The sequence below is a fragment of the Pectinophora gossypiella genome, unplaced genomic scaffold, assembly GCF_024362695.1.
Source record: "Pectinophora gossypiella unplaced genomic scaffold, ilPecGoss1.1 Pgos_76, whole genome shotgun sequence".
NCBI classification, from domain to species: Eukaryota; Metazoa; Arthropoda; class Insecta; order Lepidoptera; family Gelechiidae; genus Pectinophora; species Pectinophora gossypiella.
Genome location: NW_026063286.1, coordinates 35,567 through 51,762, shown reverse-complemented (window position 1 = coordinate 51,762; position 16,196 = coordinate 35,567). Strand labels below are relative to the sequence as shown.

Sequence of the window (16,196 nt, the reverse complement as noted above, 5' to 3'; positions counted from 1 at the left end):
GGAGTATGCTCCATACCCCCTCCGGTTGATTGAGAGGCCTGTGCTTAGCATTGGGATGTAATGCCTTTTTTAAACCAGTGAAATGCACTTTATTGACCCAGACAAATGCCCTTTTTTGACTCAGTGAAATACCCTTTTTTGATCCAGTGAAATACCATGTTTTAACCCAGTGAAATGCCACAGTTTGACCCAGTGAAATGCTCTATTTTGACCAAGTTAAATATCATTTTTTGACACAGTGAAATGCCCTGTTCTCCCCACAGAGCGGCCAGATGGAGCTAGAATGCTCCGGCGGCGTGTCGCACGTGTTCGACCGGTCCCCGCCGGCGGTGTTCAAGCACGTGGCCGACCCCGACCGGTGCGGGTGGCACCCGCTGGCGCTGCACCCGCTGGAACTGGCGAGACAACTCACACTGCTCGAGTTCCAGCTTTATAGACAGGTGATATAACCATTACGTATTTACTGGCCCCGATTCCTGCAGACACCTCCAAATTTATAGTTTTAAGTTTACGCGGTTATTATCATAAAACTCGTAAAAGAGGCTATTGAAATCAGAAAACACAAAAAATCCAATAGGGAAGACGGGTTCAAATTATCGAGCATGTGGAATCCAGTGGTAGGTGTTGTAAAAAGCTTAAAACGGCCTAATGTGGTGACAAAACGTGAGGACACAGTGAGTGCGGTTTGTCCTAGTGAGTTTGGTGCGAGTTCAGATGGTTCCGAACATTCCGATATCAAATACAAGTGGCAAAGAAAGAGGGTAGACAGATATGTCTGGCCGTAGAAAATTATGGATCTACCTACTCCACTCCAATCTCATCAGTCATCCCGTGACCATGGCACTTGCAACAGTGTTGAATTATCGGGAGCATCATATCCCTGATTTAAACGCGGTAAGAACCCGTTATTATGTGTTTTAATTATATATATCCGTCACTTTCTTATCCACCTGAAAGGAAAGGGACGGATGATTGACAACTGTTAATTTAAAATGAAAGAGTAACCCGGGCGAATAAAATATGCAACCCGTTTGACCTGTGCTAACAACTTAATTCTGTCGGGTTTTTAGCCAATATGCACATTTTGGGAGGGTCTGTCTAAAATTGACGTGTGTATAGAATGGCAACTCTTTACGGCAACTAGTCGACAGACCAGACATACTGATGGTGAGTTGTAAGATATGCATGAATAGCCTTCATACGTCCCACTGCTGGGCACAGGCCTACCTTCAGCGGAGGAAGTATGGAGTTTGCTCCACGCTGCCCCATTCCGGCATAGAATAAGGAATAATACCACGTATAGCACGGCAAATCTCCGCTCCACACCAGCGGCTGAGCTAGGTTTACCTCACCCCCTCGGTCTTACTTTAGTCTTCATACGGGCGTCAGACGTCACACACACAGATGCGCGTGAACGATAACGTCAATGTGTAGTGTCTGTGTAAAACGAAGTGTTTGTATGAAGTGTGAGTTGAAAGTAATCGAAAACACTTTTATTGGGAATGCCTCGCAGTTCCAACGCACAATTTGATTTACAGTATACAGGGTATTAGTGACATCGTAACAAAACCTTTGAGAGATGATTCAGACCATGATTCTGAGTTGATATCAAGTGGAATTTTCCGCTCGCTGTTAAAAACTTCAACAATGTCCCCATCGGGAACTGAACCAGGTCCTCCAACCCGTATTTAGTAGGTGCACCGGGATCGTCTTCTTATCGTGTGGGTTGTGAGGTGGAATACCAGCCTGATTAACCGTCAGGGTTATGATTGAGCCGCCAAAGGCCCCTGACATGGCTCATGTAACACTTACATCAGTAAATACTATACAGGGTGTTAGTGACACCGTAACGAATACTGAGGGGGTTGATTCAGACCATGATTCTGAGTTAATATCAAGTGGAATTTTCCGTCGCAAAAGTATGGAATTGAAAATAATTTAAAAAAACACAAAAATTTTCAGGAATATTCAGACTGAAAATTCCACTTGATATCAACTCAGAATCATGGTCTGAACCATCCCCCTCAGTATTCGTTACGGTGTCACTAACACCCATACCTACTTGTATGGCTACCGTATGTACTTGTGTGGGGTGTAAGTGACATCGTAACGAATACTGAGGGGGATGATTCAGCTGATTATTCTGAGTTAATATCAAATGGAATTTTCCTTCGCAAAAGTATAGAAATGAAAATAATTAAACAAAAAACACTAAAATTTTCATGAATTTTCCGACAGGAAATTCCACTTGATATCAACTCAGAATCATGGTCTGAATCATCCCCCTGATATTATATACGATGTCACTAACACATTGTTTAAACTCACGTACTAATTGTAAGAGAAATGAAACTATTTTTTTTTGTTTGTGTCTAGGTCAAACCATCAGAGCTGGTGGGCGCTGTGTGGACCAAGAAGGACAAGGAGAAGACCAGCCCGAACCTGCTCAAGATCATCAAACATACCACCAATGTGAGTGTCCTTAATACGTTCAGAAAGTTGGCCTTTCCCGGGAATGTTCCTATTTTAATTAAAATATAAACTTTACCGCTTTAATATACAATAGACAACACTATTTTTATGTCACAGCACTAGTAATCTATACTTTGTGGACTGTCATCTGTCGTGTCTGTGGTTTGCGCAATAAAACTGCGGTTGATTGAGAGCAGGCCTGTGCCCAGCAGTGAGACGTATATAGGCTGTTTATGTATGTATTCCAAATTAAAATACTTTTATCTTTTATTTAAACTGACAACAGTTCCGAACATAAGCAAATATAAACAAACACATCGTCAGCTTTATTTATTTATTTTAATACTCGTTTTGTCTGTGTGTGGATGAACTTTGAGGCTTGAGCCAGACCATTCATGAGTTATTATCAAGTGGAATTTTCCAACGCAAAAGTATGGAACTGATAATAACTTAAGATATCAACTCAGAATCATGGTCTGAATCATCAGTTTCCATCTCAGTTTTCGTTGCGATGTCACTAACAAACACCCTGTATACAGAAAGCTCGGTGAAAACCTCATCCAATTCATTCTCATTCTCCAGTTTACCCGTTGGATGGAGAAATGGATAGTGGAAAGCGAGAACATAGAGGAGCGTGTGGGAGTGGTCTGTCGCCTGCTGGAGCTGTGCGTGGCGCTGAGAGACCTGAACAACTTCAACGGGGTGCTGGCCGTGGTGGCTGCGCACGGGTCCGCGTCCGTGCACAGGCTGAAGACCACCTTCCAGGTATTGTATAGGATAGAAAGAGATATATATATTAGTGATGTTCCGAATATCCGTATCCGTTACTTTTCACGCGGGTCTTTTACGGATCTTTTTCAGGTGATTAAGTAGAATTATTAAATAAAAAACTATACAATTCCACAGTATCATACTAAACCATAACCAAAACAAAAGTACTACCCGCGCAATACAAGTTAAAACGTGTCCTGCCTGACGTTGCGGCGAGCGAAGACGTCAACTATCGGTTCAAGGTCTCGGGCGCCGACACCAATCGAATAATATCGAATAAGAAAATAAAGATCCGTATCCGCGGATATACATTTTTAACGATCCGGCACATCACTAATATATACGAGAGAGAGAGAGACAGAATGCCTTAACCGAATGACGAGCAGAACCGAACTAGAACGACTATATCGATTATTATAACGATCAAATGAATCGTTGGATGTTTCGTGTCATTGTTTTTAGATAGATAGATAGATAGATAGATAGAATCTTTATTCTCTTCTCTATTATCTTCTTTATTTCTTCTTTATTTTCTTTTTTAATTATTTTTTCTCTTTTTGTGTATTCTTTGTTTGTTTTTTGTGATGCGTAATTTGAATAATGACGTTGTAAATCATTTAATTCTTATTTCATAATTAATGTACCTAATGATTGACATTTAATTTATCAATTTTATTTTATTTAACTATTTGCATGTTCTAATTTAAATAACTAAAAATGTTAAATGCTGACCATCTGCAAACTGTACTACCATTTTTATTGCGAATAAATGATTATGAATTATGACAGTAGCGTGTGAGAGTGGTGTGTCGCTGAAAACTATGTGATATCTATCCTCCCACCTCGAAATGTCGCCACTCCTGTGTGTATTCCAATCTATTCTAACATCAACAATTTAAGAGCCACTCTCTTGTCGGTGTAGCATTCTCCATGCTACTTTTTAGGGAAAAATAGGGCAGTGGTTTCCCTCTTGCCTTCCGCCCCGCAGTACTCTTATTCAAATATAATTATTTACTTAAAGAACAAAGGACACAGCTATGATTACTTATAAAAAGGGTATAACAAATAACTTACCCGCTCTCCCTCCCCTACCCCCCAGATGGTCCCGCTGCGGCTGATACGTGCGCTGGAGGAGTTCCGGGAGCTGAACTCGGACCACTTCAGGCGCTACCAGGAGCGGCTGCGCAGCATCAACCCGCCCTGCGTGCCATTCTTCGGGATGTACCTGACCAACATACTGCACATCGAGGAGGGGAACTTGGGTGCGTATATAGAGAGACAAAAGAAGAGAGAGAGAGAGAGAGAGAGAGAGAGAGAGAAAGAGAGTTAGAGAGATATATAAGAGAGGAAGAGGGAGTTAGAGTGAGACATAGAGATAGAGTGAGACATAGAGATAGAGTGAGACATAGAGATAGAGTGAGACATAGAGATAGAGTGAGACATAGAGATAGAGTGAGACATAGAGATAGAGTGAGACATAGAGATAGAGTGAGACATAGAGATAGAGTGAGACATAGAGATAGAGTGAGACATAGAGATAGAGTTAGACATAGAGATAGAGTGAGACATAGAGATAGAGAGAGACATAGAGAGAAAGAGCGAGTTAGATAAAGTGAGACATAGAGAAAGAGAGAGATAGAGTGAGACATAGAGAAAATGAGAGTTAGATAGAGATAGAAGAGATAGAGATAGGGTTAGACGGAGAGAGATGGAGAGAGAGCGAGTTAGAGAGGGAGAGAGATGGAGAGAGTAAGAGAGTAAGAGTGAGAGAGAAGGAGAGAGAGAGACTATTTGCCAGCCGCTCCTTAATAGGCTAGTTTCCAACTAGTCAAATCAGATACTTTTTACTAAACGCCAAAACATAAAATTACTACGTTTTGACTAGTTGGAAACTACCCTGTTACAATATCCATTTGTCACCAGACTACCTGCCGAACACGGAACTGATAAACTTCTCGAAGCGGAGAAAAGTGGCGGAGATCACGGGCGAGATACAGCAGTACCAGAACCAGCCGTACTGCCTCACTGTCGAGCCCAGGACAAGGGTGAGATATTATTATTTTACGGCAATACTACGCGAAGAAGATTGATTTTAATTATTTCTTTTTTAACGGCCTCCGTGGTCCAGTGATTGAGCGTTGGACTCACGATCCGGAGGCCCCGGGTTCGAATCCCGGTGGGGATATATCACAAAAAATACTTTGTGATCCCTAGTTACGAATTACAGGCTGATCACCTGATTGTCCGAAAGTAAGATGATCCGTGCTTCGGAAGGCACGTTAAGCCGTTAGTCCCGGTCACTATTTACTGATGTAAGTACGTAGTCGTTACATGAGCCATGTCAGGGGCCTTTGGTGGCTCAATAATAACCCTGACTAGTGTCAGAGTGTCTAAAGTGGTCTACAAATTTTACATAGGCCAATATCCCGGCAGAATTAAGTAGACAGCACGTCAAACGGATTGCATACCAGCGAGATGCCTATTTTATTCGCAAAGGTTATTCATTAATTTTAAAATTAACTTGTTGACAATCATCCGTCTCTTTTCGGCGGGTAAGAAAATGACGGGTATAACTTAAAATAAAATTAGGAGGTGTCTGCAGGAATCGGGGCCATTATGTGTTTTAATTACTATATCTTATATTAAGTATGTTTAGTATCCAATTTTTTTACACTGATTTGACTTTGACTAATGTATTAATTTAATAATTTATAGGTTAATTTTTGAATATTTATTTGTTATTATGTTGTTGTGAGTAGCTCGGTGGCGCAGCGGTCAACGCGCTCGGTCTGCGATTGTTGAAGTAAAGCAACTTTCGCGAAGGCCGGTCACAGGATGGGTGACCACAAAAAAAAAGTTTTCATCTCGAGCTTCTCCGTGCTTCGGAAGGCACGTTAAGCCGTTGGTCCCGATTGCATTAGCAGTCGTTAATAACCACCAATCCGCACTGGGCCCGCGTGGTGGTTTAAGGCCCGATCTCCCTATCCATCCACGGGGAAGGCCCGTGCCCCAGCAGTGGGGACGTTAATGGGCTGGTGATGATGATGATGATGATGATGTCGATGTCTAAATTGTTTTATATGCAATGATATTGATTTAGGATTGAATCCTGTAATGATACCATTTATTGTAAATGTGAATAAATGAAATGAATTACGATGATAACCGTGTAAACCTGAAGCAGTGTAATCACCGTTTGTCGGCAGGCGTTCCTCGAAGCCCTGGATCCTTTTCCCGGTATGAGTGACAACGAGATAACGAACTACCTATACGCCAAGAGCCTGGAGATCGAACCCCGGCCGCCTGTGAAACAGATGCCCAAATTCGTAAGTCATTTGACATTTCTTTCGTCATCATCTGTCGGTTTGAACCCCGGTACCGGACTTGCACCAATGAGTTATTAATATAATAGAATAGTTTATTTGACAGAAAACAGTACGGTCACGAGTATGTCACATTATCTTTTTTGACAAATTAAACGGTATAAGTCTCATTAAATGTCAAATATGATTGTGTGAGAGGGTTCTAAAGTGGGTGGATGATATTGCTCATGACTATACAACAAGACGTTGTTACAATTTTATGACCAGTGTTTTCAGCTTACACGTAAGCATGCAAAAATAAAATTGACGTTAATATAAAAATAATAAAAATAACAATGATAATGTATCCACGTTACCAACATTGGTCGAGCAGGCGCCATAGTTTCCCATAGCCCCAGTATCCGGTCCACTAAACCCTAACCCAATAGTCCAGTTCCCTTTGTTCCCATAATCTGCAATAGTCCTACACGAACCGGGGATTGTCTTTGGGTGCACTCCCATAGTGCATACAGGGATAATCGCCGGTTGGTGTCACACCACATTTAGATTAAATCTTCTTAAGGGGCCTCTACGTGTTGGCTTCGGCCCCACCCACGCCTTCCAAAAGTCCGGGAATCTATAGTCCCGAGATATGGAAATAACAATAATAATACAATTAAAATTAAATAAAATTATAAAAATGTTAAAGTACGAATTTGAAATTTAAAAATTCATTTACACTAGAAGCGATGTTGCAGTAACCATTTTGTCAAGTTTATTTTTAAAGAAGCGCTTGTTTTCACTAACGTTGGCACAGTGACAGAAAATGTCGGTGAGGTGTGGGTACTTAGTTCATCTTGGGAAAACGTGATCAAATGTCGGACTTATTAGTACGTTTTTATTTATTAAAAACCACGCCATGGGCCTTTGGCGGCTCAATAATAACCCTGACACCAGGGTTGACGAGGCTGGTATTCGCTAAGAAGATTTTGTTTTAAATTCTTAAATGAGTTAACTTTAGACCTGTCTTTATTTAGTTACCAGGATTTCATAGTTTATCTTGAACCTAGTACAAGGCCCAATGGACTTGTGTTCTGTGTTTAAAAGACGTTTCAATAGTGTGATTATGTTTCCAGCCGAGAAAGTATCCCGACCTGTCGTTGAAGCAAGTGAAGGTATCAAGGAGAACTCACCAAGACACACCCGCTCACCATTCTACCTCAAGCAACGACGATAATCTGAGTAAGTGTGTTAAATGTTCCTCTAGTTCAAGTTTAAGTTTTTTTTTAAGCTTTGTTAGTTTAAGTTTAAGTTAGCAACAGCCTCCGTGGTGTAGTCGTTAGAGCGTTAGGCTCACGATTTAGAGGTCCGGGTTCGATTCCCGATGGGGACATTGTCGAAATCACTTTGTGAGACTGTCCTTTGTTTGGTAAGGACTTTTCAGGCTAGAATCACCTGATTGTCCGAAAAAGTAAGATGATTCCGTGCTTCGGAGGGCACGTTAAGCCGTTGGTCCCGGCTATTAGCCGTAAAAACACCCCCACCATGCCGCATTGGAGTAGCGTGGTGGAATGTGCTCCATACCCCCTCCGGTTGATTGAGGTGAGGCCTGTGCCCAGCAGTGGGACGTATACAGGCTGTTTATGTTATGTAGTTTAGGTTAAATTTTTGTGATATGTCCCCACTAGGAATCGAATCAGGGACCTCCGGATCGTGAGCCCAGCGCTCAACCACTGGACCACGGAGGTCGTTAAACCATCATATTTCCTTTAGTTATTAAATAACTTGTAATGTATAGCTATAGGCAAGAGGGAAACCACTGGCCTTGTCGGTGTAGCATTCTCCATGCTACTTTTTTAGGGAAAAATAGGGCAGTGGTTTCTCTCTTGTCTTCCGCCCCGCAGTACTCTGTCTGTCGCGAGTGGGATGGCGCCCAGAGTAGTCTATTTCAAAGCCATACTAGGACTCCTGTCCTCCGCCTCTGAATAGTACTGACAGTTACTGCTGCCCTCTGTCAGGTTCCAGGTTCCAGTCCCTGTGACTCGCCCCTTCCGTCCTGCATTGCCGTACCGACGGTTCCCATCTCCGCCTCTGCAACCGTTGAGGTCTCCACCCGTATCCCTGGGCAAGGGAACATCCTGTCTGTCACGTTAATGTTGCGTATATGTTCCAGGTGTATCGCAGCTGTCGCCGACAAGCGGCAGCACGTGGGACGGACAGTCAGTCGCGTCGCTACCCATTCACCACGACGACCATAGAGGTGTGTAGCCATTTCAAGGATATTTAAAACACATAATAACGGGTTCTTACCGCGTTTAAATCAGGGATATGAGACTCCTCATTCTTCCTAAAATTACGAGCTGTCAATCATCCGTCCTTTTCCTTTTCGGCTGATAAGAAAATAAAAGTAAAATTAGGAGGTGTCTGCAGGAATTAGGGCCATTGTACTAGAGTGTTTATTTTTATTGTTTATACACATTACCTACAATGTATTGCCAATCATTATACAGGGTGTTAGTGACATCGTAACGAATACTCAGAGGGATGATTCAGACCATGATTCTGAGTTAATATCAAGTGGAATTTTCTGTCGCAAAATTCATGTTATTTTTTTAGTTTTTTTAAATTATTTTCAATTCTATACTTTTGCGATGTAAAATTCCACTTGATATTAACTCAGAATAATCAGTTGAATCATCCCTCTCAGCATTCGTTACGATGTCACTTACACCCTATACAAGTACATACAGTTGCCATACAAGTAGGTATGGGTGTTAGTGACACTGTAACGAATACTGAAGGGGATGATTCAGACCATGATTCTGAGTCGATATCAAGTGGAATTTCCTGTCGGAGAAGTCATGAAAATTTTAGAGCTTATTTAAATTATTTTCCGTTCCATACTTTTGCGACAGAAAATTCCACTTGATATCAACTCAGAATCATGGACTGAATCATCCCTCTAAGTTTTCGTTACGATGTCACTAACACCTTGTATTGTCTGTCATTCATAATTATAATGTTTACATTGGATTGGGGAGTCGTATCATATAACGAAACATTTTTGTATGCTACTTTAAGCAAAATGTGTGAAACTTTAATTATTTACTACCACTTATGTACCACATTTTATGAATATTTTATTCTATGTTTCTGGCATTACACTATTTAATTATTATATACCCGAGTAATGAGAAAATAGGTGATTATGACGTTTAATCGTTTGGCGGGAAACGGGAACGGGACAGTTGCTTTCTTCATTGAATAATCTAAATAATTAATACGAAGTGGTGTTTTGTGGTTAATGATCGCATTAAGTTAGTCGGAAGACATTCGCGAGTGTTATTATATCGGAGTATTCAATAAACAAAGTGTATCTGCCTATTTTCGCTTCGTGCCAAGAAGCCGCTTCATAACTCGAAAGTTTATGCGGACTTTTGTTAATTCGTTGGGGGTCGGAGTAGGAGTCTACTCCGAGGGTGGGGGCTTAGGTTTCATCATCATCACTTTTCATCAATCACCAAGAAAAAAATACGTAAGACATGGCTGTATGGGCATAGTTCCCTTTGCCTTACCCTTCGGGGAAGAACAAAACAAAAAAAAAATACGTTTAATCTGGGCAGCGCCATCTATATTGTTATTGGGGAACGTGGCCTGGAAACTCCCTCATTTACATACATACATACATAAACTCACGCCCATTTCCCACCGGGGTAAGCAGAGACTATAGAATTCCATTTGCTTCGATCCTGACACACTTCTCTTGCTTCCTCCACATTCATCAATCGCTTCATACACGCACGCCGGTTCAGACTCCCTCATTTAGTTTTCAGAATTTGTGAATGTTTGTGTCCCAGTGGAATATGGTATCGTTTGTGTGGTGCAGGGTCCAGGTCGGAGGAGCGCGGCTCGCTGGTGAGCCCGCGGCTGGAGCGCTGCGCTAGCAGCTCCTTCAGCCAGTTCAGCTTGCTGGACAAGGGGCTCGCGCTCTTCGACAAGACCAAGTCCACCGCCTCGCTCAGTGCCAAGTACGTACACTCAGTGTGTGTTTTTCACATCTTCTATCGTGTGGGTTGTGAGGTGGAATGAACCTCATCAACCCTGGTGTCAAAGTTACTACTGAGTCGCCATAGGCCCCTGACATGGCTCATGTAACGACTACTTACTTATATCAGTAAGTAGGTAACCGGGACCAACGGCTTAACGTGCCCTCCAAAGCACGGAATCATCTTACTTTTTTTGACATTCAGGTGATTCAAGCGTGTAAAGTCCTTACCAAACAAAGGACAGTCTCACAGAGTGATTTCGACAATGTCCCCATCGGGAATCGAACCCAGACCTCCAGATCATGAGCCTAACGCTCTAAACACTAGACCACGGAGGCTGTTAATAAATAAAGGACGATGAGTCAAAACGTTCCCCTCCACCAACAGATTCCAGAAATATCTCTTTCGAAGCGTCTTAGCGAGTTGATATTTTTGTTATAAGGCGACTTTCTCGAAATACGCGGGGTGAAGCCGGAATTCGATTGCGGATTGAGGAGCTCGGTGGCGCAGCGGTAAACGCGCTCGGTCTGCGATTGTTGAAGTTAAGCAACTTTCGCAAAGGCCGGTCATAGGATGGGTGACCACAAAAAAAAAAAAACGTTTTCATCTCGAGCTCCTCCGTGCTTCGGAAGGCACGTTAAGCCGTTGGTCCCGGCTGCATTCGCAGTCGTTAATAACCACTAATCCGCACTGGGCCCGCGTGGCGGTTTAAGGCCCGATCTCCCTATCCATCAATAGGGGAGGCCCGTGCCCCAGCAGTGGGGACGTTAATGGACTGATGATGATGAGCCGGAATTCGGGTTTTTAAATATGATTTTGGGTACCTCCTGGTACATAATTGTTTCAAGTTACCAACAGATTAGAGTTGCTTTGGCGGCGAGGGTGCTCTGTCGCCAAAGAATGTTTTCGGGGTACCGAACTGAGCATAGTACCCCGCTAGCCACAAGTTGGTAGTGTGACTGGGGATCAACGATCCAACAGTGTTATGTTGGAAGTTGTATATATGCGTCTTGCTGTGTAAACTTCGATATCGCGTTTCACGACCTCTTGAAGACTGCATTATTGAATGTGGCGCCATCTGTTACATGTGGGCGGAACTAGGTGGCCAACTAGTTGGGTGCGCCACAGTTGCTATTTTTAACCCCATGGATTTTGAAGCTAAAACTAATTGGTAGTATTTTTATAGATTCTAATGATACTACTTAACCTTCTAGCGGGCGCGCGTAGTCGAATCGACCGCGCTTAGTACATTTTCGTTCATATTATTATTATTACCTATTACATTTATTTGTCACCTTTAGTAGCCTGTCGCTATGCCATTGGGAGTAAAACAAAGAATAAACCGTGTCTCGGGGCGCTCCCACCACTCCACAGATCGCAATTGTTTTAGTCCCGGTGCAGCCAGATGCGGTGGAAATCCAAGCACTTTTCGGATTATTATACATAGCGGGATCCTTGAAGACATCACACGCCAATTTTAATTAAGTATATTTTTTTGTCCTTAAAGTATAAGTTTTTGACAAATTATACTTTAAGGACAATGATGATTATAATATGTAAGTACAAATAAATAAATAATTATTGAATAATTAGTGCTTCATTTCCTTTATACATCCCAAACGTCTTTTCGGTTACGCGCGCCCGCTCCCGTTACAAAAGACCACGCGTCCGCTTGAAGGTTAAACATATAAAGTATCTGTTCGAGGGGGGTTCGGGGGGGGTCGCATACAATTACGGTCATTGTCCTTTATCGTTTCAGAAGCAGTACAAAAGAGGAGCCTGCGTCGCCGCGAGACCGGCATTCTCCGCGACACGACAGGCTAGTATTATATACCACCCATACATACATAAACTCACGTCCGGATTCCCTAATAGGGTGGGCAGAGCCTAAAGTTTACCCCTCAGTCTTACTTTATTCTTCATATGTATGGGCGTCAGACGTCACACACACAGATTCGCGTGTACGATAACGTCAATGTGTAGTGTCTGTGTAAAACGAGGCGTTTGTATGAAGTATCCGGGGTGTGGCAGCTTATGTTATACTAGCTTTAGCTCGCGACTTCGTCCGCGTGGCGTGTTATAAAAGAGAGATCTTTGTGTATATGGGAGTGCATGTCAAATTTCAAGCATCTAACTTATGCAGTTTAGATTTTTTCATACAAATGTTTTTTCCCGCTAACTCCCGTTTCCGTGGGAATTTTGCAATATCCTGTTGCAACTAAGCTTTAAGTTTACTAAGGTACCTGCATGGCAAATTTCAAGCGTCTAACTTAAGTGGTTTAGATTTTTCATACAAAAGGATTTTCCCGCTAATTCCCGTTCCCGTGGGAATTCCGGGAATTCCTTTCTTAGTGCACCTCTACGGTGCCTAAGCTACGTCCCATCCAAATTTCAAGTGCCTACGTTTAGCCGTTTAGGCTGTGCGTTGATATGTCAGTCAGTCAGTTTCTCCTTTTATATATTTAGAAGATTGTCTTCAAGCCGCGTTTCCACTGGCAACATTTGGCGCCAGGCAGGCAACGGCTTGATTGTTGCCTAGTGGATGCGAGGCTTCCTAACCGTGTGTTGTGTGGCAGGCCGCAGCCGCCGCAGGGCGAGAGGAAGGCGCTGTCCCCGCGCGGCGCCATCGTCGACGCGGAACTGTTCTACTCTAGGAGCGTCGACCACCTCACGCGGAGGCAGGATCAGGTAACCTATAATACTATTTTCTCCTTATATGTATTATATTGTATAGGCTATTTGTATGTATGTTTATGTATATATGTGTGTATGTTTATATATATAAACATACACACACATATATATATATTTCTTTAGATAAGTATATATTATTTATTATTCTTTTTTTAGTTATGTTGGTATCATTATATGTTTATTGCACCAGGCGGTGCTCCAATGAATTATCTTCTTTCACCCTAACGTTGCCTGGCAGAAATTGCTGTTTAGCAATAAGGCCGCCTATTGTGCTTATGTTTTATTCGTATGTTTATGTCCTTATTATATTATTGATTGATTGATTGAATACTATGTGGCGGACCCAACTAGTTGGCCAGCTGGTTCCGTTCACATGCAACAGATGGCGCCACCATTCAATGATGTTGGCCTGAAACGCGCTATCGAAGTATACACAGCGAGACGCATACAGAGTGTTAGTGACATCGTAACGAATACTGAAGGGGATGCTTCAGCTCATGTTTTATTGAACGGAAAATTTTCATACAAATTCCACTTGATATCAACTCAGAATCATGGTCTGAATCATCCAACTCAGTATTCGTTCATTGTCACTAATACCCATACGTACTTGTATATTTGAGTTAATATCAAGTGGAATTATCCATCGCAAAAGTATAACATTGAAAATTATGATCAGTTTAGCAACGTATTTGTATACATTGTAAGTATATACACAAAAAAAACATGAATTTTGTGACGGTAAATTTCGCTTAATATCTCTGACTGATCCAACTCAGTATTCGTTACGATGTCACTAACACTCTGTATAAAGTGTCTGCCTGCCCTCTCGGGGACATAGGCGTGATGCTTAAGTTAAAAAAATGTATTTGTCCAGGAGCGCGTGCCCCCCCTGCTGCCGCGCAGCAGCGTGGTGTCCACCGGCAGCGCGTGCGACACCGACCGCCCCCCTGTCTTACCCCGACGGGACGCACCGCACAATGGTATGTACCTTTTTTACATAAAAACATGAACAGCCCTACACGTCCCACTGCTGGGCACAGGCCTCCTCTCAATCAACCGGAGGGGGTATGGAGCATACTCCACGACGCTGCTCCAATGCGGGTTGGTGGACGTGTTTTTACGGCTAAGAGCACGGAATCATCTTACTTTTTCGGACAATCAGGTAATTGAAGCCTCCAATGTCCTTACCAAACAAAGGACAGTCTCTGTCCTCTGTCGGAAAATTCATGAAAACATAGTGATTTTTTAAATTGTTTTCCATAATATTTTTTTCCATAATTAAGTTCCATACTTTTGCGACGGAAAATTCCACTTGTTTTTTAGTTTTATTATCAACACAGAATCATGGTCTGAATATCATATATGTACCATGGGCTTAAAGTTTCCGTTACGATGTCACTCACACCCTATATAAAAAAAAACAACACTAAATTTAACATACGACAGAAACCAGACGGAAAATACAAATAAAAACTAGATTATTTTTTTTGCGACTAAATTATATTTGCCGTTTTTTGAATAACATTAGGATTATGTCGTTTACGTATTAAAGTGTTTAAGAGGTAAATGAAGTAAGATCAGACAAGTTTAGAAAATAAAAATCTCAATGTATGTATGTGTGTGTTTGCAGCATCAAGTGAACCGAGCGAGGCCGCGCCGGGGGGGCCGCCTGCGCCTCCTGAGCGACCGCTGCCGAGCCCCAAACACCACGAACTATTCAGGTCAGTAAAGTATGAAACCTATCTCCCTCTCTCTCTCTCTCTCTATTTAAGAGCTGCGCTCTTGTCGGTGGAGTAATCGCCATTCCTCTCTTCTCTCCGCCAAATCCTTCACCTCCCGATACGGAACGACCTGCATCTTCTCTTTTATTTGTTTCATAAATGTTCTCCTAGTTCTACCCCTTCCTCTCTTCCCTTCAATTTTTCCTTCTAAAATGTTTGTTATAAATGAATCGTGTCGTATCAAGTGGCCAATCATATTTTCTCTCCGGTTCTCTATAGTCTTCAATATGTTTCTCTTTTCTTCAACTCTTTCCAGGACTTTTCATTTGACACCATTTTAGTCCAGCTTATACCCTCCATCCTTCGCCAAGACCACATCTCAAACGCTTCCAACCTCTCTGTCTCTCTGTCATAGTCCACGTTTCACTTCATTCGTTTCGTTTCGAGAAAACCTATATTGTGCTGGTTTTCCTTCGCAGGTTGAAAGGTCAAACAGGCATTTGCCTTTGGGATACATTGGACCTGTCAAATCTTCAGGTTAGGTAACCGGACCCTGTGAGAAACGGGATAATAGACGGGATGGGGTTTTTGCTACCCTTCCGGGTCCATATGTGGTATAACATATGTACGTATAACAAGTGTTTACCATATGCTTCTTCTTCGTCGTTCCCTCACTGCTGAGGATCGCGACCACAGGTTATGGTTTTCCATTCGGTACGGCTATATGCTGCGTGGACCGCCCTCTGTATGCTGCCGTCCACCGTCTTCTTCAGGATGTCAGACCGCCTCGTAGGCGCCCTTCCTCGCGCACGTTTGCCATCCATTTGCCCAACGATGATCTGCTTCTCCAGAGTGTGCTTCGGAGACCGCATAATATGTCCGAAGAAGCTTAGGGCATAATTCCGGCATATTGAGGAGAGCCGCGTCGTGATCTTGAGTATACCATATGGTGTGCGATAAATACTTTGACTTTGACTTTTTTAATGCTAGGGAGATAACACACTTTGAAGCGAAAGTGGTGTGTCAGGTAGTAAGTGGAATTCTCTGCCTACCCCCAACGGAAATAGGCGTGAACTTATATATTTTACTTACCTAATTACGAACACACCAGATCATTGCACAATTAGTTATCGGCTACAAAAACAAACTCATAAATTGATACTCAATTTCGACGCTGAAACTCAATA

General features: G+C 42.4%; 1 protein-coding gene across 2 annotated transcripts in view; it reads left to right on the top strand.

Moving 5' to 3' along the window:
- Positions 1–16,196, top strand: part of LOC126381661 (protein son of sevenless) — a 51,432-nt gene that overhangs the window by 19,981 nt on the left and 15,255 nt on the right. For both annotated transcript variants that reach the window (XR_007568911.1, XM_050031119.1), the window contains exons 18-30: positions 264–440; positions 2,377–2,472; positions 3,055–3,237; positions 4,343–4,505; positions 5,167–5,288; positions 6,450–6,569; positions 7,682–7,787; positions 8,719–8,805; positions 10,432–10,573; positions 12,351–12,410; positions 13,168–13,279; positions 14,163–14,268; positions 14,919–15,009. Coding sequence is in view for 1 of the 2 variants with exons in the window: in XM_050031119.1 (XP_049887076.1) it covers positions 264–440; positions 2,377–2,472; positions 3,055–3,237; positions 4,343–4,505; positions 5,167–5,288; positions 6,450–6,569; positions 7,682–7,787; positions 8,719–8,805; positions 10,432–10,573; positions 12,351–12,410; positions 13,168–13,279; positions 14,163–14,268; positions 14,919–15,009 (1,565 nt within the window). In the remaining variant the exon portion in view is untranslated. The remainder of the gene's footprint in view (positions 1–263; positions 441–2,376; positions 2,473–3,054; positions 3,238–4,342; positions 4,506–5,166; positions 5,289–6,449; positions 6,570–7,681; positions 7,788–8,718; positions 8,806–10,431; positions 10,574–12,350; positions 12,411–13,167; positions 13,280–14,162; positions 14,269–14,918; positions 15,010–16,196) is intronic.